Below are 23,949 nucleotides of genomic sequence, written 5' to 3' on the forward strand. Positions count from 1 at the left end.
GGCATTTGTGTTCTCTTAGGGTCTGTATGACATCAGTCCAGGATCTTCTGGCCTTCATAGTTTCTGGCGAGAAGTCTGGTGTGATTCTGATAGGTCTGCCTTTATATGTTACTTGACATTTTTCCCTTACTGCTTTTAATATTCTTTATTTTGTGCATTTGGTGTTTTGACTATTATGTGACGGGAGGTGTTTCTTTTCTGGTCCAATCTATTTGGAGTTCTGTAGGCTTCTTGTATGCCTATGGGTATCTCTTTTTTTAGATTAGGGAAGTTTTCTTCTATGATTTTGTTGAAGATATTTACTGGTCCTTTGAGCTGGGAGTCTTCACTCTCTTCTATACCTATTATCCTTAGGTTTGATCTTCTCATTGAGTCCTGGATTTCCTGTATGTTTTGGACCAGTAGCTTTTTCCGCTTTACATTATCTTTGACAGTTGAGTCAATGATTTCTATGGAATCTTCTGCTCCTGAGATTCTCTCTTCCATCTCTTGTATTCTGTTGGTGAAGCTTGTATCTACAGCTCCTTGTCTCTTCTTTTGGTTTTCTATATCCAGGGTTGTTTCCATGTGTTCTTTCTTGATTGCTTCTATTTCCATTTTTAATTCCTTCAACTGTTTGATTGTGTTTTCTGGAATTCTTTCAGGGATTTTTGCGATTCCTCTCTGTAGGCTTCTACTTGTTTATTAATGTTTTCCTGTGTTTCCCTAAGGGAGTTCTTCACATCTTTCTTGAAGTCCTCCAGCATCATGATCAAATATGATTTTGAAACTAGATCTTGCTTTTCTGGTGTGTTTGGATATTCCATGTTTGTTTTGGTGGGAGAATTGGGCTCCGATGATGCCAAGTAGTCTTGGTTTCTGTTGCTTGGGTTCCTGCGCTTGCCTCTCGCTATTAGATTATCTCTAGTGTTACTTTGTTCTGCTATTTCTGACAGTGGCTAGACTGTCCTATAAGCCTGTGTGTCAGGAGTGCTGTAGACCTGTTTTCCTGTTTTCTTTCAGCCAGTTATGGGAACAGAGTGTTCTGCTTTCGGGCGTGTAGTTTTTCCTCTCTACAGGTCTTCAGCTGTTCCTGTGGCCCTGTGTCTTGAGTTCACCTGGCAGCTTTCTTGCCGCAGAAAAGTTGGTCTTACCTGTGGTCCCGAGGCTCAAGTTCGCTCGTGGGTTGCTGCCCACGGGCTCTCTGCAGCGGCAGCAACCAGGAAGACCTGTGCCGCCCCTTCCGGGAGATTCAGTGTACCAGGGTTCCAGATGGTCTTTGGCTTTTTCCTCTGGCGTCCGAGATGTGTGTGCAGAGAGCAGTCTCTTCTGGTTTCCCAGGCTTGTCTGCCTCTCTGAAGGTTTAGCTCTCCCTCCCACGGGATTTGGGTGCAGAGAACTGTTTATCCGGTCTGTTTCCTTCAGGGCTAGACCTGCATTTTCTATGCTTACTATTTCTTACTAAAATCTAAAAACAAGTTAGTCCTTACCTGGAACTTAGTATGTAGAGCAGGCTAGCCTCAATGTCACAGTAACCTACCTGCCTCTGCTTTCTCAAGTGCTAGGATAAAAGGAAGGCCCAGATTGTTTTCTGTTTTGAAAGTGTCTCATTTCATTCACTCTTTCTAGGCTGGCCTAGAATTCACTGTGTATGGCAAATAAGATTGGTCTCAAACTCATGTCAATACTTCTCTGTTTTCCAAGTTCTCAGATTAAGCTACTATGTTGATCCATTTACCTTTTTCTTTTCTTCATTTCTTATGCTGTGTTGGAATGGAATCCAGGATCTTGTGTATGCTAAGCAGTCTACCAATGAGCTGCATCTCCAGTCTTCAGACATAAATTCTTTTTCCTCCTAGACTGGTGGTTCTCAACCTTATTGCTGTGATGCTTAAATACAGTTTCTCACGTTGTGGTGACCCTCAATCATGAAATTGTTTTGCTACTTCATAACTGTAGTTTTGTTACTGTTATGAATCATAATGTGAACATGTTTTCTGATGGTCTTAGGTGACACCCCTCCCTCATGAAAAGGTCATTTGATCCCCAAAGGGGTCATTACCCACAGGTTGTGAACCACTGTCTTAGACTGAATGGACTTAGGGTCTTATATACGGTAGGCAAATGCTTTACCAGTAAATTCTCCACCCCAGCTATAAAGGCATTTATTTATTTATTTCTAAGGCAAGGTCTCCTGCAGCCCAGGCTGGCTTCAAACTCACTATGTAGTAGACATTGAATTTCTGACTTTTCTAGTATCTACTTCCCAAATGCTGGGATTATAAGTATATGCCATTAGACCTGGTCATAAACCCTTTCTTAACACAGCTTTTATCAGAAATATTGGTTTTCAGGGGTATTTGGGCTACCTTGTATTTTGACTATTTAAGATAGGCTCTCGCTTATAGCCCTGGCTGATGCAGAACTGGTTAGCCTTTGCATAGACTAGGTTATCTTTGAACTTTCTGATCCCCCTGAATCTGTCTACTTAGTGCTGGGAACAAAAGCAAGAACCCCAATACCCAACTCTTCATTTTTGTTACCGGAGATTGAACTAAGAGCCCCCAAACATGCTCAGTCTCTATGGCCACATTTTGTCCTTGTTCAGATACATATGTATGAAATGTATGTAAAAAGGATAAAGGAGAAAATAAAGCAACTGAATAATCTGTCACTAATTACATGAAAAGACTGCTTATTAACATTTTATTCTCTTTAAAATAAATATTGTGTAGGGCTGGAGAGATGGCTCAGTGGTTAAGAGCTTCCAGAGGTCTTGAGTTCAAATCCCAGTAACTACATGATGACTCACAACCATCTGTAATGAGATCTGATGCCCTCTTCTGGTGCGTCTGAAGACAGCTACAGTGTTCTTATATATATTAAATAAATAAATCTTTAAAAAAATAAATATTGTGCTGGAAGGCTTTCCAGAATTAAGATTTATAATATACAGTAGGCAGGTACGAGAGATAGCACAGTTAGAATGAACTGTTCTAATTTAGAAATGAGTCACCAACTGTCTGCATTAGACATGGACTCTGTAGTAAACTCACTCATTATATGAATCATAAAAGTTCAAGAAAAGGAGCAACCTGTCATAAAAAGAAAAGAAGAATTTCTTGATTGGTCACAGGGGGTTATCTATGAGGCTCTTCTCTGTTCCCATTTCTAGTTAGTGTTTGACAGACAGCAGCTGCCACAGAAAAATTTGCTGAAAGGATTTCAGACACTAAAATTTTATAAATTTTATGTGGCCCCTCATTTACACAATCTCCAATCAACTTCTTTCTTCCTTATCTTTACCTCATTATCTTGTCATATATGCTATAATTTATTCAGTAAGTATATTATTTAAAATACTTAAAACTACAAGAATTATGACATTTGATAGGCTGAACTAAAGTGCTTAGACCAGATTTGTTTTGAAATTACATTACCCAAGCAAAGCCAAACACAATCAGTTCATACAAGACCAAAATGAATGAAGTGAGACAAGGATCTGCCTTATAAGTTTATCCATAATCTCTTATATACACATGAATTTCACAGTGTGGTTGCCAGTCCTTTTTTGTGAATGCTATAGACAAGGTCCAATGGTGAGACTCTACAATGAGATGTGGTCAGGAGGAAGTGATGATTTTCAATCATCTTTCTTTCCTTCAAGTTTAATATCCTTTAATTGGGGAGAGAAAGAAGTCCATTTTCATCAGCTGTATCTAGAATTTTACAGATTACTGGAGATTCAACCTGAAGAATAAAATGACATTAAAAAGTTGGTAAGGTAAACATTTCCTCAGTATCTTTTCAATAAATATATTTGCTAAATATGTAAGGTCCTGATATGAATAAACCACCCAACATTTTCCCCTATAAATTAGGCTCTTCTCTCTTTCTCTCTCACCAGCCCCCTTCCCTTTTTCCTTGTTAGACTGTGTCATGCTATGTGTCCCTGGCTAGCCTTGAACTTTTCTTTTTTCAATCCTGAGTACTGGGTTATAGACAAGTTTCATGATGCCTAGCATAAATAATAAAGCTTTCTGAAAAACAAGTTCAGTCACCCATATAAGAACATCAGAGGTGAAAATGGCAAAGGAGACAAGACAGAAAGACCAGGAATACGGGAGGAGTTTGTAACCAGAGTTACATCACTAAAACAGTAAAACATTATAGCAAAACTATCAGTTCTACTTATAAGGCAAGTTAAACATTAACTTAAAGGATGAGTCATTTGTCATAATAGTTGTGAAAAAACAAAACAACAAAAGAAAAAACCAAACACATATCAAGGAAAACAGTAGAGAACACATGACCAAAGAGAATTTAAGTAGAGGAAAAGAAATAATAAAAATTCAATGGAAATATTAAAAAGTGTATTACAGAAGAACTCATCAATGGACTGGACATGGCAAATGAAGTAATGAAGATGGCGAAGGTTAGCAGAAATGCCTTACCGTTAAACATGGGATGGGGCGGAAAGGGGGTAAAAATAAGAGGAAGTTTTTGAGATTTTTGAGACAGTTTCACATATGTACGTCTAAGTAGTTTCAGAAACAGGGAAAAAGGAGTAGGGCAAAATAAATCTTTGAGAAGATAATGTCAATTTTTTCCCTAAAATTTGTATGAACCCACAAGTCCTAGAATCTATATATAAGTCACAGAGGATTAAAAACAGGAAAAGGCACACTTAAATCAAATCAAAGTCCATTTTATAGAGTCTTTAAAAGAAAATGTTAAGAGGGTGTGTCCATGACTGAGGCAACACAAAGTTCTTGAAACACAAAACACAGTAAACATAAAAGAAAAAAAAAGAAAAAAACCTTGAACATAATAGAATATAGTTTTATCAAAAGACAATGAACAAAAGGAAGCCAGAGTATGAAAAGGATGTGTACAATACAAAGAGTTTAAATCCAGAGTATTTTTGACCTCCTAGAATCAAGCAATCAATTAGAAGATAAGAACTAACAGCAAAAATACTTGGGTAAAAGACTGGTACAAACTCTATTCTTTAACCAGTAGTCAGGCTTCCTTGAGCCTCTGTCCAATTATGCCTTGAGCCATGTCTCTGGCCTGACTAATCCACTTATACCAAGAGAGAGAACCTCCACACTCAATATCTGATCACTCTGGCTTGCTTTAGTAAGAAGCCTAGATTATTAATGCCTGTTCTTTGTGATTTTTCTATTTTCTAAATTGTCTCATGTGGCCTAGTGGCTATTAATTCTGAGCTACTGTCTTCTCTATATTCAGAGTTAAGCTTTACCTGTTTCTGCTATTGCAATAGTCTTATCTATCTATCTATCTATCTATCTATCTATCTATCTATCTATCTATCTATCATCTATCCATCCATCCACTCACCCACCCACCCATCCACCCACCCATTCATCTGGAATTTCATACATGTATACAATGTATTTCAACCAAATGTTCTCCCTGTAAGTCTTGGTACTAATGAAAACAGTACTGAATAAAGTCTTCCTAACTATTTTAGGAAATAGCAGGATAACCTTTTGTTTAGTAAAGCCTGGCTAGATGTAAAGTTTCACAAACATAAATGAATACCAAAATGACATGAAAAGGTATTCAGTATCATTAATTGTATGAGGACTGCAAACTAAACCCACTAAAATGACTAACAAGAAAGACTGAAAATAAAGCTAGTGAGGAGACAGAGTAAGTGCACGCCCCTGTACTGCTGGTAGGAGATTAAATAACATAGCATTTTGGTGAGTCATTTGGTAGAAAGTATTTTTACTCATGACTTAGAGATTCCACACACAGGTATGTAACCATAATGAATGAAAACATAGAGGCCTTATTCATCATAACCAAAAAGAATGAAAACTGTATTAAATGTCCATCTGTAGAAGAGTATACTTACACAAAAGAATAGGATGTGGCAATGCAAAGAGAACGAAGTACTGATTGATATGTTCAACATTATGAAGTATGAGAAACACAATGGAACTCCATTCATGTGGCATCCCAAAAGAAGCAAACCTAATTTATCATATGAGAAACTAGAAAGAGGCATCTTTTGGATACCTACTTGATCAGGGTCATGAGAGAACTTTCTGCTGTGGCAAACCTTATTTTGGATGATATTTACAATGCTATTTAAAATTGTTAAATAATCGAACTCAGCATTTAAGATCTGTGCTTTGAGACAGGATCCAAATAAACCAGGCTGGCTTTGACCCTGAACAACTTATTCTTCTGCTTCTTCTGCCTCTACCTCTTAAGCACTGGGATTACAGGTGCTTCTGGCTGGTTTTATGTAGTGCTAAGAATTAAATCCAGGGCTTTATGCACACTAGGAATAAAGAATGACCTTTATAGATTTAACACAAAAAATTCAAATACATCCAACATTGATCTCTTTTCATTGGTGGTACTGGGATTGAATCTAGGACCTCCCACACTCAAGGTAAAACAGTCTGCCACTTAGCCCCTAAATTAACTCTTGATCATTTTCATTTTACTTACCCCAAGAATATACTGGCAGGAGTGAGGCTCAAGCATATATACAGTAACAGCATGAGGAGAATCTGATTCTTTACACCTAAAATACAGAGTACTTTAAGGTACTGCCTATATCATAAAAAACAGGTATTTTTGTTATCCTATTAATCAATAAAAATTTTAAGTGGACCCAGCATAATTTAATTTAGATCTAATAACTTAATAATTATTTAGTTATTTTAGTTTAAAACACAATTTAATCATTTAGTTATTCTATCTTATGTAAAACCTTTTGTCAATAAAAAGGAGGTAAAAGAGAAGGATTCAACTTACTTTAGTTTTACAGTCACCTGTCTGGGTTTGTCAGTTATATCACAAATATCCCCATTTCCATAAAAATGTGACACCATCCTGAGTTGGAGAAACATACAAGCTTTATTACAGTCTCATTAATTAGAATAACTGTAATGGGTAGATGAGAAGGTTACATCACAGAGTCAGAGTCTATAAGAAAAACACAAGTTAGAGAAACTTGGCACTATCTTTCTTAATGATCCATATTACATATAGGTCAGATTCAAAATTTTTGAGCTTGGTAACTCAAATGCCTCTAACAGCAGCCCTTGGGAGGATAAAGGTGCAGGATTGCTGTGAGCTTGAGGCCTATCTTCACCAACAAACCAACCAACCAACCAAGACAAAGTAATAACAGTTACTGTTTTAAACTTGCCCAGCTCTTCCTTTCTGTTTTCCATCAAGCTGATCCCATTACATACTCTTCTGTATGTGGTACAAAATAAAAAATAAAAAAAATCAAGACTCTGCCAAAGTATAACTGTCAGAGTGAGCAATATCTAAAGAAAAGTTTGTGCTTTGTAGTCAGAGTCTGCTATACTTCACTGTCGAGCACATGAAGCTATAACACTTATTCTTGCAGGAAATATCAACCTAAAATAATCTGTCTGGTATATTGAACATTTAAATATTTATATTTTTATTTCCCTAACTTAGACTTTGGTCAGCCTGAAACGTCAGCCTATTTTTAAAAACAATTTCTCAATATCTTCTGTTCCAGGAAGAAACAAAAATAATCATTTGAAAAGAAACAAGAATTAATCTTTTAAATTCACTGGATATGAGATTATAAGAAAAGCTGAAGCAGGTATTCTTAAGAAGTAAGATTACCTTTCTTCTGGTACAATAAAATATACCTATACAGCACAAAAGGTAAGTGAGCACTACCTAAGAAAAACTAAGTAACAAGAGGAAATGACAATGTATATTTAACAAGTTAAAAACTTACAAATGTTAGCTTCAGTTCTAACCAAATCAAACTGTTACAAGTGGGGAGTTAGCTCAGTGTTAGGGTACTTATCTAGCACGGATGAAGGGTTAAATTTCCCTCACTCTACACAGGAAGAAAATTGAGATGGCTCAGTAATTAAAAGTATTCACTGCTCTCAGAGGACATAGGTTCAATTTCCAGTATCCATGTGGCAGTTCACAACTGTCTGTAACTCCATTTCCAAAGAACCCAACACCCTCTATTAGCTGTTGTGGGCCACAGGTGCACATATGGCACACGCACACACGCACGCACACGCACACATTCAGGCAAACACTCAAACACACACAATAAAAATAAATAAATCTTAAAGAGAAAATAGAACAACAAAACCAAACAAAAGAATGGAGTCACTGACTATATTTAGTAGATACGATACTCGTAGATATTATAGATCATTTAATTTTCCTAAGGCACTACTGTGGAAGAGCCAGCCAGCATTTGAACCCAGGCAGCCTATCTCTATTACTGTTTTGTTTTGTTTTTTGACAAAGTTTATTTAGCCCTAGTTTATATTAAAGACATGCATTAGCATGTGCAGTTGATGACTGTGGTCTTGACACTGGCTTGCTTTTTTCTGCAAAGGAAAGGAATCTAAAGACTGTTCCCTAAATAGCACTGACCTAAAATTTTACCCGTGTTTAAATTTAACTTTTTTTCCTCCCTTCCCTTCCCTTCCCTTCCCTTCCCTTCCCTTCCCTTCCCTTTTCCTTCCTTCCCTTCCCTTCCCTTCCCTTCCCTTCCCTTTTCCTTCCTTCCCTTCCCTTTTCCTTCCTTCCTTCCTTCCTTCCTTCCTTCCTTACTTCCTTCCTCCCTCCCTCCCTCCTTCCCTTCCTTCCTTCCTCCCTCCCTCCCTCCCTCCCTCCCTCCCTCCCTCCCTTCCTTCCTTCCTTCCTTTTTGTAAAGACAGCATCTCTCTACATAACCCTGGCTGCCCTGAAACTCACTAAGTAACCAGGCTGGCCTCAAACTCTGACTGCTCTGCCTCCCAAATGCTGGGATTAAAGACAGGCAGCATCATGTCCTATTCTGTATAGTTAAAATTTTAATCTGTCAATATTTTGAATTTTTGAAGCCCAAGTGGATTGATAAATACCTTCACATAAAACTAACTGAATGATACAAGAGAAAATGAGGAACAGTCTTGAATAGACCAGTACAAGAGACAACTTCTTGAATAATTAATAAGTGGGATCTCATGAAACTGAAAAGCTTCTGTAAGGCAAAAAAAATACTGTCAATAGGACAAAACAGCAACCTATAGAATGGGAAAAGATTTTCACCAATTCTACATCTAACAGAGTTAATTAATATCCAAATATATGTAAAGAACTCAAGAAATTAGACACCATCAAACCAAATAACACATTTAAAAATGGGGTACAGATCTAAGCAGAGAATTCTCAACAAAGGAAGCACTGAAAGGAATGTTCAGTCCTTAGCCACCAGGGAAATGCAAATCACAACAGCTCTGAGACGCCACCTTACACCTGTCAGAATGGGGAAGATCAACAACACTGGTGACAGCACATGCTGGCAAGAGGGACACTCCTCCACTGCTGGTAGGGGTGCAAACTTGTACAGCCACAATAGAAATCAGTATGGCAGTTTCTCAGAAAATTGGGAATGGATCTACTTCAAGATCCAGCTATATAGACCACTCCCAGGCATTTACCCGAAATATGCTCCATCCTTCCACAAAGACATGTACTCAACTATTTCATAACAGCTTTTCATAATAGCCAGAAACTAAAAACAACCCATATGTCCCTCAACCAAAGAATGGATAAAGAAAATATGCTATACTTTCACAATGGAGTATTACTAAGCTGTTAAAAACAATGACATCTGAAATTTGCAGGCAAATAGTTGGAACTAGAAAAGACCATCTTAAGTAAGGTGAGAAAGACAAATATGTATTCTTTTATAAAAGGATATTAATTGTAGAGGATAATTGTCCTACAACCCACAGACCCAGAGGGGCTAAGCAACAAGGAGGGATCAGAGATGGGAGATCCATGGATGCCCCTGGGAACAGGAAACAATAGATGTTGTGGGTGTTCTGGGGGACAGGAACAGGAGGGATCAGGTGGGGAGAGGATGGAGGGAGAGATACTGGGAGAGGAAACTGGAGTTGGGAAGCAGTTTGGAGGCAAGGTAGGAACCAAACACAATGAAAACTTCTAGGACTCTATTAGAGTGACCTTATCTGAGACTTCTAATAATGGGGGATAGGAAACTTGAACCAGCCATATCCTTTAATCAGGCAAGACTTCTAGTGGTGGGACTGGGACACCATCACATGCACAAAACCTTGAGACCCATGCCATGAAATGGAGCCTGTCCCTGATACTGCCTAGAAGACCCAGAAACCAGAGACCCAGGGTAGAACCAAACAAGACAGGAAAAAAAAAGTCAATGAAATGATGCCTAGTGATATTCTGCTTTACTCATAGACTGATGCCTAGCCCAATTGTCAGAGAGACTTTACCCAGCAATTGATGGGAAGAGATACAGAGACCCACACCTGAACATTAGGCAGAGCTCAGAGAATCCTGCTACAGACTGGGAGGCACGGGGGCGGGGGGGAGGTGGGTGGGGAGGGAAGGATCTGTGGCAATAAAAAAACCCACACAATCAACAAACTTGATCTCAGGGGCTGAGAGTGAACCTACAATCAGGGAGCATGCTTCGGTCTAACATAGGCTGTCTGCATATATGTTAGAGTTGTGTAGCTTGGTATTTTCGTGAGACTCCTAAAAGTGGGAGTGGGATCTGTTTCTGATGCATTTGCCTACTTTTGGGACCCTTCTCTCCTACTAGGTTGCCTCATCTGGCCTTAATGTGAGGGGAGGTGCCTAGTCTTATTGCAACTTGATATGCCATGTTTGGTTGATATTCCTGAAGGGAGGTCCTCCTGGTGGGATGGAGAGTTGGGGGAGCTGGGAAGAGAGGAGAGGGGGAAGCTATGGCCACCAAGATGTAATATATGAGAGAATAAATAAATTTAAAAAGTTAACCCTCAAAAATACTGAGTCTTCTTTTATTATTTTATTTTTCGAATATTTCCATTCACTTTATATCCTGATCGCTGCCCACCCCCCTGATATCCCAGCTCACACAGTCCTTCCCCTTCTCCTCTGAGAAGGTAGAGTCCCCCTACTATGTATCCCTCCACCTTGGCATATCAAGTCTCTACAGAGCTACAGGCATCCTCTACCACTGAGGCCAGTCAAGGAAGCCTCGTTAGGGGAGCATATTCCACAGAGGCAACAGCGTTAGGGATAGCCCCTGTTCCAGTTGTTGGGGAACCCACAAGAAGACCAAGCTGCACATATGTGGAAGCTATAGGTCCAGCCTATGTATGCTCTTTGGTTGGTATTCAGTCTCTTGAGAGCACCAAGGGTCCAGGTTAGTTGATGCTGTTGGTTTTCTTGTGCAGTTTCCCTTTGGACCCACAATTCTTACCCCAAATCTTCCACAACAGTCAGTTTTAAAGGCAAATAGTCTTTACCTGACTGTCTGGGTGCCATCGTCTTGAAGATGATAAGCTCTAGCAGTGTTTTTCTTAGCCCACTCAACATGCTCTTCTTGGTTCCATGTCCCCACAACTACAGAAGTTTTCCCATTATCTTTGTCCTAGTATATAGAAAAATACTAAATTTTAAAATTGCATTTATTTTTGTTGTATATGCTCAGCTGTCAGTCTTGGCATCAGGTACCTTCACCAATGAGCCATAGAGTGCCCGTGACAGTGTTTGTAGTAATGCATGTCTGACACGAGTAAGTAGACCCTCCTATAACCATTTACTGCATAATGATGTGATAATGTCAAAGTGAGGAAGTAGAATTTAAGTGATCTTTACTGTTTCTCTGAATAATGTAATTTAGCCTAACTTCAGATGTAGTAACTTGTGACTCAATATCTTTTCCACTCTTTTTGTTGTATCAATTTCTGAAGATGTTTTTTCTTTAGTTTCTTATCCATGTGTAAAGGTATATGTACTCACAGTGCTGTGGAGGTAGGCCAGAAGACAACTTTTTGAAGCTGTCTTTTCCTTCTACCACAGGACTTGGACCCAAATTCAGGTTGTCAGATTTACACGCACATTCTTTCATTTGTTGAGGCATCTTGCCAGAACCTTTCTTTTTTGATTCAATGTCACCACCTCAACCTCCTAAACCAAAAATTTAATTGCTTGTATTTTATGTAGTCATATATATACTACTGTAATGTTTTGAGAGGAGAGGGGCATCAAACTCATGATATAAACTATTTATATCATGTACACATACAATGATAATAAATAAATAATTTAAAAAATAAAGGAAAAAAACATACTGGCCAGGTTAAAGCCCTAGCACCACTACTGTAGTGTTGTATGAGGTGAATGTACCTCTCCCAAAACATTCCTAAATTTACAGCATGGGGAAGTAGAAACTGATGGGTGATATTTAAGTCTTGGGTACTTTATCCTTATGAAAGGAGGCTCTCAGCTTAAGGTCCTACCCTTTCTACACTAAAAAATTAATTTAGGTATATGGGTATCTTGTCTGAATGTATGTCTGTGCAGTGTATGGATACCTGCTGCTCATGTGACCAGAACAGGATGTTGGGCTTCCTAGTACTGGAGTTACAGCTGCTTATAAGTGATCGTATAATGCTAGAAACTGAAGCCTGGTGCTTTGGTAGAGCAGCTAGCTCTATGAACCACTAAACCAGCTCTACACAGCTGAACGCACTCTTGCCCCTTTCTCCTCTTGCTCCATGTCATTACATGAAACAAGAAGGACCTCACCAGATGGCAGACACTTTGATGACCTCTAGAAATGTGAAATCTAGTTTCTTTTCATATTGTTATCCAGTTATAATATGCTATTATAACAGTACAAAAATGGATGAAGATGCCTTACCTTCCAGTTAATCTTCACCTCACCTCTCTACTTTTAAATAAGAGCTTTGAAGTTTTACAAGTCTCCACAGCTCATTTGATGCCACACTCATTTCTGTATGAAGATCATACAGAATACTTTTCTGATTCTGCCTTTATTGTTTTTTAAACAAAACACTATACTTTGTCTTATAAAAGTAAGCTCTTGCCCCCTTTCTCTCCTTATTCCTTTATGTCAGATAATCATGCTAGGCAATGATATACTTCTGATTAATAGTACAGAAAACTTGTTAGGCAGCAAGTGAAATGTACAGTCACTTCCCTACTAGACTCTACTGCCTAAAGGAAAAGAGCTATTACATTTCTTCCCTTCCCACTTCTCTTTTTTTCCCGCCCCCTAGCAACTAGACTTGTTAACTTCCAGACAGGGATCAGAACACAAAGTTTAGGAAGCTGCATAGGAAGCAAGACTGTGTGGGTTTGAATTCCAGTCCTATTATTTATTGCCTATGTAAAACCCCTGTTTCTGTTCCTGAAACTTGGGACAACAGGACTGACTTCTGATAGGTGTTTTGAGGATTAAATGAGTTAATGTATAAAGCACTTGGTACCTGGCATATTATTTTCTAATATATATACTAATTCTATACATTATATTCTATTATTATTCTATATATATTTATATAATACTAGAACATTATATTCTGATACTAATAACTTAGTAGATCCATCAGAAAGTTATAGGTTACATGACCTAGGACAAATTAAACTTGGTAAATTATATGGGAATGTGTTAAGTATATGGGAAAGAGTCATTAAAATAGCTGTATTAAATTTGTGGAAGGCATTTTTTTTCAGTGTGTGTTCCTGTAACCCCAATACTTGGGGGGGGTGTTGAGTAATCAAGACATTCTGAGTTAGTAAGACCTAGTCTTAACCAACCAACCAACCAACCAAACAAACAAAAAACCCCTGAAAACCCAAACCAACCAAAGCCCTCAAACTAAACAAACTCAAAATAATCAAAAAACATTAAAACCTTCAACCTAATCCAACCCAAACCAATTAATAACAACAAAATTCTGAAAAAGCAGACTAAATACCTAAAATGCTCATTAAAATACTTTCATAAAAGACTGGGGATTCGGCTCAGCTCATAGAATGCATGCCTAGCATGTAGAAAGACCTGAGTTTGACACCTAGCACCATTTTAAAAAGGTATGCATATAATCCTAGTACTTAGCAGGTCAAGGAAGGAGGATCATATGTTCAAAGCCTTTCCTAGCTATAGAGAGAGTTTATAGGTAGCTTGGGTTAGAGACTCTAGCTCAAAACAAAACAGAACAGAACAAAACAAAAACCAGAAGATGAAATAGTACTTTCTTTTAGCTGAGAAAGGTGATACATTTACCAAGTTTGGTTAATTCTATAATCAATGTACTATCCTACTATTTATTCATTTCTTAAGGATGAAATATAAGAATAACTCTAAATTAGAACAGCCCCAATAGCCTATTAATCTATTAGGCTCAGGAAAGTTTAAGAATACAGATAGTTAACAAGCAATGCTCTTTCAAGATGACTGAAATCAGTTAATACTAAGTTTTCTAGTTTCTAAAAACTGGGAATACTCTGGTTAATATTTCCATATTAAAATTATCTCACAATTAAAAGTAGTATTAAAGCCTTTCTTTTTTTCCATAGGAGATTTTAAAGATTTTATTTATTTTTTATGTGTCTATGTGTATGTTATACACTTGAGTACAGGTAACTAGAGGTACAGGAGGCACTGGATTCTCTAAAACTGGAGTTAACAAGCAGTTGTGAGTTGCCTCATATGGGTGCCAGGAATCAAACTTGGGTCCTCTACAAGAATAGTACACATGCTAAACTGCTGAACCAAATCTCCAGCTGTCACAGACTAAAACCTTTAAGCCAGGGATGGTGATGTAGTTCAATGTTAACAACACTTGACGCTATCTAGGAGGCCCTGGGTGTGAGCTCCAGTACGACAAAACAAAAAAACAACCTGGATTGTTGCTATTCTATACCTCATGATACTGATGTACATGCTTGCCATAGCAGAATTCATATTTCCACCAACCAACACCCTAAAGGAAAGAAACAGATAAAGTTAAACACAGAGAAGGAAGACTGATATAACAATGTCACATGATAGTGGGAAGTATATAAAATTTTTATGATTTATAAAATCAATAGTGTGGTTTAAAATGAAAACAACAAAACCAAGACAACCTGTTCTATACAATGAGTTCCGGGATAGCCAGGGCTATATGTGAGTCTCTGTTTAAAAAACAAAACAAAACAAAACAAAACAAAGCAAAACAAAACAAAACAAAACAAAACACCTTTGACTGTATTTATATTTACACTGGTCTTAAGAGTCAGAGCAAATGCTATCTTTTAAACATAGTTCAAGTTTGAACTCTTGATTGTTACATTACCAAAATGTGAGAAATAAATCACTAATGTCCATTCTAACCATCAACCAAAATCATAGAAGACTGCCATAGGGAATGTCAAACTTTTATGAAAGAATATAATTAGTGGGTGTGGATGAGACTCTAGAGATGTGTATGTGGGGGTATGGCTACACAAGGAAAATGTCCATTGGTGATGGCATGATCTGTGATTTGTCTGTAGGTACTTTTGTTTAGTGCTCCTAACGGCCATGGGTTGGGTAACTACCACATGTAAGGTTGTAAGATAATAATTTAAATTACAGTTTCACTTTCTTACCCCATGAAAGCAGTAAGAACCACTTAGGAACTCCTTTATGAGCTGGTCATCTGTCAGCTTGGAAATGTGGGTTGTTCCAACAGTGAGCACTGGCTGAGAGCCAACAGCAATAGGTTTGTGAATGGCTGGAAATCTCTCTTCTTTAGCAGATGACAAATCTTCCTACAATTAAGCAGACAGACATGTTTATGAGTTTTATCACATGTTTTCTAGTTACAGCTTGTTATTACTTTAAAAATCAAATGGAAATTTAGAAAAGTTTTTTTCTCCACTTAATTTTAATGTTTTAATAAAGAGGAACTTTGTGACAATAGTGACAAGTCTAGAAAAATGTTAGCTTTACCTCCAAGTATCAGGTATCTGGCATACATAGGGAAAATTTACCTTTAATGCATTTTTATCTTCCTTTTGTCAAGTACTTTGGGACTTACTAAGATTTGCATCCTTACATTTAGTTTTCTAGAAGCCCTTAAGGGTAAAGCTAAGGTAACAAGTAGGGTGAAAAGGAGTTGGCAGGGAATGAATAGCATCATCAGTTGTAATTACTTAAATGTAGCTAAACTAGTTGTTGCTCTGGAGGAACCTGAAATTTACTCAAGTAGATCCAAAGTAATAAGGGAATTCACAACTATAGACTTGTAAAGGAAGGGCAGATGGAAATGACTTTGATGAAGATTTGATATATGAAGACTTAACCAAGAGAAAACTTATGATCAACTCTTAAAAGGTGAATAATTTGTGACATTTGTATATATAATTGTGACTTAGGTTTTTGCTTTGTGTTTGTGTGTATATATTCATGAGGATTTGAAGAAAATTAGGGGAAATATAATATTTAAAGCTAAAGAGATCATCAAACATTTTTATGGTGGGAACTTAGCTAAGAGGACTGGATATTGTCTTGCAGGTATTAAGGAAAGGTAGGGATGTGTAGGGTGTGTGTGTGTGTGTGTATGAGAGAGAGAGAGAGAGAGAGAGAGAGAGAGAGAGAGAGAGAGAGAGAACATGAATGAGAATCTATGCATGCATGCATGCTTGAGAGCAATAAAGGATTGAATCTAGGTCCTCACAATATGCACTCAGGTATACTCCCAGTTCCAAGTGAACATAGTTTTAAGTCATTACTTTAGAAGGAATTTCAGAGACAAACCTAAAGGTAAATAAGGAACTGTTGTAATCCAGGTCAGATTGACAGAAACCTAAAGTGACCAAGTTGGTGTGGAAAGGAAATGTTATTTGTCAACAAAGTTAATAAAATAAGATCTGATGGTTACCTGAATATTGACTCTGAATGAAGAGGAAATAAATTTAAATTAGTATTGAATAAATGAGTGTATTGATCATAACTGGGTGGATAACTTAGAAAACTTGAGAAGAGTTTCCTACTAATTTACAGTGGATATGCTGTTTCCTTTTTCAGTTGATATGGAGGTTGTCACTTAATAGAGTGTGATTCTTTTTAATCTATTTCAGCTTACAGGAATCCTTGCATAGTTATTCTCTTATAAACCAATGATTACTCTTTTTCATAAAATCAAAACAACAAAGGTGCTTTTTTGTTTTGTTTTTAATGGACACTAGCCAGATGTGGTGGCGAATGTTTCTAATTCTAGTACTTGGAAAGCAGAGGTAGGCGGTTTAGGAATTCAAGGTTATCTTTGGCTGCTTGGTTCATTAGAATAGTTTGGGCTATAAGAACTCCTGTACAAAACACAAAACAAAAGAGAAAAAAATAAGGCTAATGAAACTTCATATAATCCTATTCACACTCGAAGCTTATTGACAAACTATCTCTTGACACTGTCTTAAGGTAAACATTAAATGTAAGGGATACAGTCCTAAGTCCTAAGGGGTTTAGGTCTCATAGATTAAACTAATAACCTAAATATACAAGACCCATATCAAGGTTAATGAAAAACAAACAAACAAACAAACAAAAAACCAACAAAGCTGCAGAGTAAAACCTGCAACTGAACAATGAGTTAAAGATGGCAAAAATGCAAGCATGAGTTTACTGCTTCTTTTGATAGGGCAGTCTTTGTTACTTTTAGGGTAAATTACTCAAGTTAGAACAAAACATCCGGGTGTGGAGGAACATGCCTTTAATCTCAGCACTTGAGAGTTAGAGGCAGGCAGATTTCTGTGAGTTTGAGTTTCTGTGAGTAAGTTCCAAGATAGTCAGAACTTGAAAAACCAGAAAAATAAAACAAAAATGCAAAAACAAACAGACCCAGAATAATATGTGCTGGACAGATGGCTCAGGTTTTTTTTTTTTTAAGATTTATTTATTTAATGTATATGAGTACACTGTAGCTGTCTTCAGACACACCAGAAGAGGGCATCAGATCCTATTACAGATGGTTGTGAGCCACCACGTGGTTGCTGGGAATTGAAGGCAGGACAGCCTAGCTCAGTTAAGAGCACTGGCTACTCTATCAAAGAACCTGGGTTCAATTTCTATCACCCACATGATGGCTCACAATTGTCTGTTAACTCCAGTTCCAGGGGTAACTCTACTCTCTTCTGACCTTCAAGAGCACCAGGTATACTTGTGGTGCACATACATATATGCAAGTAAAATGCACATAAAAAATAAAAAGGACAATTGCTTCTGTTCTTGTCTAAAATAGGACCTCATGCAAATCAGGTTGAAAGTTCAAACTTGCTTCAAAGCTGAGAGTGACATTCAATTCTTGATTCATCCCATGTGCTCGGATTATAGGTGTGTGTCACAATACCTATTACAACAATAATTTTTGTAGTAGAGTTTGGAAAAATCCATAAGTAGACTCAATAATCTATTAATCTCCCTATCAATATACTCCCATAGGCAGAAGATCAACAAAATTCTCACAGCTAGATTTGTATGTTTGTGAAAGGGGAAGAAAATGGGTGCTGAAATTTGATCCAAATTTAAACAACATGCTAATATACATTTTAAGGCAGCAGTTTTCAACCTGTGAGTCTCTACCCCTTTGAGAGTCAGGGTGGTGGTGTCGCATATTAGATATCCTGCATATCAGATGTTTACATTACAATTCAAAACAGTAGCAAAATTACAGTTATTAAGTAGCAATGAAATAATTTTATGACTGGGGAGTCACCATAGCATGACACAACATGAGGAGCTGTATTAAAGGGTCAGTGCATTAGTACGGTTGAGAACCACTATTTTAAGGCAATTGTCTCTTGCCATTATGGCATGTGTAGGTTGGAGCCTGTAGAGGCCTTCAGAGGGATCCAGCTCCCTTGGAGTTGGAGTTATAGGTAGTTGTGAGCCACCTGATGTGGTGCTGGGAGTGAACTCTGAAAGAACAGGAAGTGCTCTTAATTGCTGAGCCATTTCTTTAGTGCTACCACGCCTGGTTTTCATATACACATTTTTATTATTTGTTAAGCTTTTTATTTAGTATGTGTACATATATGTGGAGGTCAGAGGGTAACTTATAAGAGTTCATTATCTCCTTCTACCACATAAGTTCTGAGAATCAGACTCAGATCATCAGACTTCGTAGCAATTACCTTTATCCACCCAGCTACCTCACTGACTGGTCCTGCTTTTTTTAGACAGCATCTCACTATGTAGCTTAGGCTGGCTAAGAATTCATGGTTCTCCAGCCTTAGCCTCTTGAATACTAGGATTATAGGCAAGCACTGTCACTCTTAATTTGCAAGGCAGTTTGAGTAAACTCATTTTAAAGTCCTGTTAGTACATAGTACTATTAAGGGGAAGACCAAGGAGAATTGCAGCTATAATCTTTTAATACAGCACTCAAAAATCAACCAGAATTAATGCTGACATTACTTTTCCTTCTATCAGATTGACATATTTTCTGGTCATCTCTCCACAATGAACCCACTGATACTTTTATAAAAGGTATTGAAAGGAGGGGCCAAAGAGATGACCCTCAAGAGGTTTCTTTTTTTTCCACAGGACCCAAGTTTAGCTCCCAGAACCCATATCAGGTGGCTCTGAATTACCCACTAACTCCAGCTCCAGGGTATCTGACATCCTTTTCTGGATTCACCCCACACACACGGTATACATACATTTAAAAAAGCATTCAAGTATTTAGATGTTGGAGAGATGACTCAATAGTTAGGAGTACTGGCTGCTTTCACAGAGCACTCGGGTTCAACTCCAAAGACCCACATGGTGGTTTGGATCTGTCCAGTTCTCCAGTTCTAAGGGACCAATGCCCTGCCTGTTCTGGCCACTGTGTGCATACAGTGTACAGACAGACACACATGTAGACAAAACACCAATATACACAACAATTTTTAAAAAGTATTAAGAAGAGAGAAAATAAGCTTTACAGATAAGTTAAACTATTTTTAAGTACCCATAGCATTCCAAGTATTATACAGGCAATTACAGACCCCAGAGTAAAGAAAGCCTAGTTGCAATGCAATAACTATATATGAAACAACCACTTCATTTTTGCTATGTGTTATAATAAAAAAAAACTGAACAAAGTACAAGACCACAAAAGAGAAACAATTCTCTTTTTGGTAATGATCCTGGCTCCAAAATAAGAGCATTGGCATTATGTCTTCAAATAGAAGTAACAATTATGGAGTGAAAAGAAGGAATACCACAATATAATACAAAAAGAAATGTAGTCCATTCAAAGGTAGGAAAGCCATGGTGAGCATGGACCTTTCAGTAAACTTTATGTCATTCAAAATGGCCGAGAAGCTGGTGTATGCTTATAATTCTAGTGCTTGGGAGGTGGAAGGAAGGCTATCCTCAACTATATAATGAATTTAAGGCCAGCCTGGGCCATATGAGGTAACAAAACAAATTCTCAAAACAGTAACAAAAACAAACTAAACTTCCAACACTGAAAACAAAGCTCCAGCTAGTACATGTGGAATGGTGATTGAAGACAAAGAGGAAGAGCAGCTTTACAGCTTTACTCTTTGAGAGATTCTTCACCTAAAATGTAGATCATGTCACCCACCAAAGGATTCAACACATAATCAGATATGTGGAGTAGAAAGCAGATTTATAAGAAGTCTGGAGTTTTGGTCCTAGGAAATAATAAGGTTTGGAATGATAACAAAACAGATTTGAAAAGCATTTAGGAGAGAACAATGATAGCCCTTAGTGAATCCTTAGAGATAAATGAAGATAGGCAAGGAATGACTTAGAAGCAGGCATGGCAGAGGGATGTGGACTTTTAAATCTGAGGCCAACATGGTCAGAATTGTCAGCTTCAGGCTACCAGCTCAAGAGGAGGCCCCAAAACCTGACACCATTACTGAAGCTATGGGACATTCACAAAAAGGGACCTATCATGGCTGCTCTCCAAAAGACCCAACGAGCAGCTGAAAGAGCAGATGCAGATATGTGCACCCAACCAATGGACAGAAGCTGCTGACCGTCTGGTTGAATTAGGGAAAAGTGGGAGGAAGCTGAGGAGGAGGGCAACCCTGTAGCAGGACCAGAAGTCTTGATTAACCTGGACCCCTGAGATCTCTCAGACACTGGATCACCAACCGGGCAGCACGCACCAGCTGAGATGAGGCCCCCAACACATATACAGCAGAGGACTCCCAGGTCTGGGGTCAGTCAGAGAAGATGCACCTAACTCTCAAGAGACTGGAGGCCCCGGGAAGTTTCGAGATCTGGTGTGGTAGGGACATGCTTGTGGAGACAAGGGGAGGGTGTGTGTGTTGGGGCTGGGGGGTGGGGATGGTGGGGAGGAGTTATGGGATGTGGAACCCTTGGGGGTGGACCCGGAGGGGAATAAAATCTGGAGTATAAAAACAAAAACAAAAAACCCAAAATAAACAAACCAACAATATTTAAGCTTTTTTGGTCAGTTGGATAGAGAATTGATTTGTACACTGTGTGGAAAAAGATTGTCCAGGAACTATGCCTGTTTTAGGCACAGTACTTTAAAAACAATGGGGGAAAACCAGGTATATTGGTGCATGACTTTAATCCTAATTCTTGGGAGGCAGAGGCAGCTGGATCTCTGAGTTTGAGGCCAGACTGATCACATAGTAAGTTCTAGGACAGGCAGGGCTATCAAGAATCCTTGCCTCAAAATTAGAAATAAAGAAAGAAAGAAACCAGTGGAGAAGATACAGGCTTCAAAAAGGCCATAAAAACAGAGTGGGATATAACTGAAATTGTACGGAAGAGGGAAGAAGTTCACAGACATGGTTAAAGGAGAGTGACAGACAGAAGTGTAAAATGTAGGAAGTAGGCCTAGGGCTGTTGTCTTTTTTAAAAAGCTTAGTTGAAACAACCACTAAAAAAATTAATAGGATATTATATATGAAACTGGAGAGAGATCTGCAATTAAAAATCACTTGCTACTTTTTCAGAGACCTGAGTTTGGTTTCTAGAACTCACAGGGTAGCTTTTAACCTTCTGTAACTTCCAAGTTCCAGGGTAATGCTTTATTTTACCCTCCCTGGGTATCAGGCACACACATAGCATTCATATATATGTTTAAATAAAATTCTTATAAATTATGTAATTGTGACTATAAAAGAATGTTAAAAAAATTCTGTATAAGTTTGCACTTCCTCAGTAATGAACAACTGTTCCCCTTGTTCCACATCCTTACCAGCACTTATTGTCCCTTGAGCTTTAGATCTTAGCCATTGTGGTAGGTTTGCATTTCCATGATGACTAAGGATGCTGGATATTTCTTTAAGTGCTTCTTGGACATTTGAGATTCCTCTGTTGAGAATTCTCTGTTTAGGTCTGTATGCCATCTTTTTACTTGGGTTAGTTGGTTCCTTGGTGTCTAGTTTCTTAGGAGATATATATATATATATATATATATATATATATGTGTGTGTGTGTGTGTGTGTGTGTGTGTGTGTGTGTGTGTGTGTTGGATGTCAGTCCTCTATTGGATGTAGGGATGGTGATGATATTTTCCTGTTTTGTAGGCTACTGTTTATACTATTGACTGTGTTCTTTGCCTTACAAAAGCTTTTCAGTTACATGAGGTCCAATTTATTAATTATTGAACTTACTGTTTCAGCTGTTTATTGGTGTCCTGTTCAGGAAGTTGTCTTTATGCCAATGTGGTTAAGGCTACTCCCGATTCTACATGCAGACATAGAGTTAGACCAGCATCATTTGTTGAAGATGCTTTCTTTATCCAGTGTATAATTTTGGCTTCTTTTTCAAAAATCAAGTGTTCATAGGTGTGTGGTTTTACTTCTGGGTTCACAATATGATTCTATCGATCAACCTTTCTTTTTTTATGCCAATACCATGTGGGTTTTTTTTTTTTTTTATTACTATTGCTCTGTGGTTCAGCTTGAAATCTGGATGGTGATTCCTCCAGAAGGATTGTTTTAGTTATCCTAGGTGTTTTGTTTTTGCATATGAAGTTAAGAATTGCGCTTTCAAGGTCTGTAAAGAATTCTGTTTGGATTTCGATGAGAATTGCACTGAATTGGTAGGTTGCTTTTGGTAAGAAGCTCATTTTTACTATGTTAATCCTACTGATTCATGAGCATGGGAGGTTCTGATGTTTTCTTCAATTTCTTTCTTTAAAGAGCTGAAGTTCTTGTCATACAAGTCTTTCATTTGTAAAATATCTTGTAGCAAGATATTTTATATTATTTGTGGCTACTGTGAAGGGTCTTGTTTCCTTAATCTCTTTCTTAGCCTGTTTATCATTGTATATAGGAGAGTTACTTCTTTTTTGAGTTAATTTTGTAACCAGCAACTTTGCTGAAGGTGTTCATTAGCTGTAGGAGCTCCCTGGTAGAATTTTTGGGGTCCTTTATGTATACTATCATATCAACTTTGAACAGCAATACTTTGACTTCTTCCTTTCCAATTTATATCCACTTAATCAATCTAGCAGTTTCTCAGAAAACTGGGAATGATCTATCTCAAGATCCAGCTATACTACTCCTGGGCATATACCCAAAAGATGCTCTACCATACCACAAGGACACTTGTTCAACTATGTCTACAGCAGCTTTATTGTAATAGCCAGAAACTGGAAACAACCTATACGTCTGTCAACTGAAGAACAGATAAAATAATGTGGCATATTTACAGTGTAGTATTACTGAACTATTAAAAACAATGGCATCAGGCAAATGGTTGGAACTAGAAAAGATCTTCCTGAGTGAGGTAACTCAGACCCCGAAAGACAAACATGTACTCACTTACAAGTAGATATTAGCTGTAAAGCAAAGGACAGCCATGCTACATTCCAGAGTCTCAACAAAGCTAAGTAACAAAGAAGGCTCAAGAGGGAATGCTTGAATCTCACTGAGAAGGGGAAAAAGAATAGACATCCTGAGTGGACAGGCAGGGGGTGGGTGTGGAGGTGAGTGAGAGGACTGGGTAGGAGTGGGTATGGGGATAGAAACAGGATTGATCAGGTAGGAGGAAGATGGAGGGAGATAGTACTGGGAGAGACAAAAGGAACAGGGTGGAGGGCATCTCTAGGATCAACTAGAAACCTAGAACAATGGAAACTCCCAGGCATCTATGAGGGTGGTCCTAGCTAA

The 23,949-nt window shown here is 38.0% G+C and overlaps 2 protein-coding genes across 4 annotated transcripts in view; one reads left to right on the forward strand and one right to left on the reverse strand.

The window, feature by feature from the left end:
• Positions 1–3,299: 3,299 nt before the first annotated feature.
• Positions 3,300–23,949, reverse strand: part of Erlec1 (endoplasmic reticulum lectin 1) — a 37,851-nt gene continuing 17,201 nt past the window's right edge. The window contains exons 9-14 of one of the 3 annotated variants that reach the window (NM_001106023.1): positions 15,445–15,606; positions 14,736–14,795; positions 11,307–11,431; positions 6,781–6,858; positions 6,472–6,547; positions 3,300–3,729 (exon numbers count right to left, since the gene is read on the reverse strand). In NM_001106023.1, the coding sequence (NP_001099493.2) occupies positions 3,658–3,729; positions 6,472–6,547; positions 6,781–6,858; positions 11,307–11,431; positions 14,736–14,795; positions 15,445–15,606 (573 nt within the window). In that variant the 3' untranslated portion in view covers positions 3,300–3,657. The other 2 variants (XM_039091779.2, XM_063272989.1) reach the window with 2 other exon arrangements.
• The window catches only part of Asb3 (ankyrin repeat and SOCS box-containing 3), a 128,622-nt gene continuing 111,629 nt past the window's right edge, over positions 6,957–23,949 (forward strand). Inside the window, exon 1 of the mRNA XM_039092258.2 lies at positions 6,957–7,674. The gene's annotated coding sequence lies outside the window, so the exon portion shown is untranslated. The remainder of the gene's footprint in view (positions 7,675–23,949) is intronic.

This window comes from Rattus norvegicus, chromosome 14 (assembly GCF_036323735.1).
Source record: "Rattus norvegicus strain BN/NHsdMcwi chromosome 14, GRCr8, whole genome shotgun sequence".
NCBI lineage: Eukaryota > Metazoa > Chordata > Mammalia > Rodentia > Muridae > Rattus > Rattus norvegicus.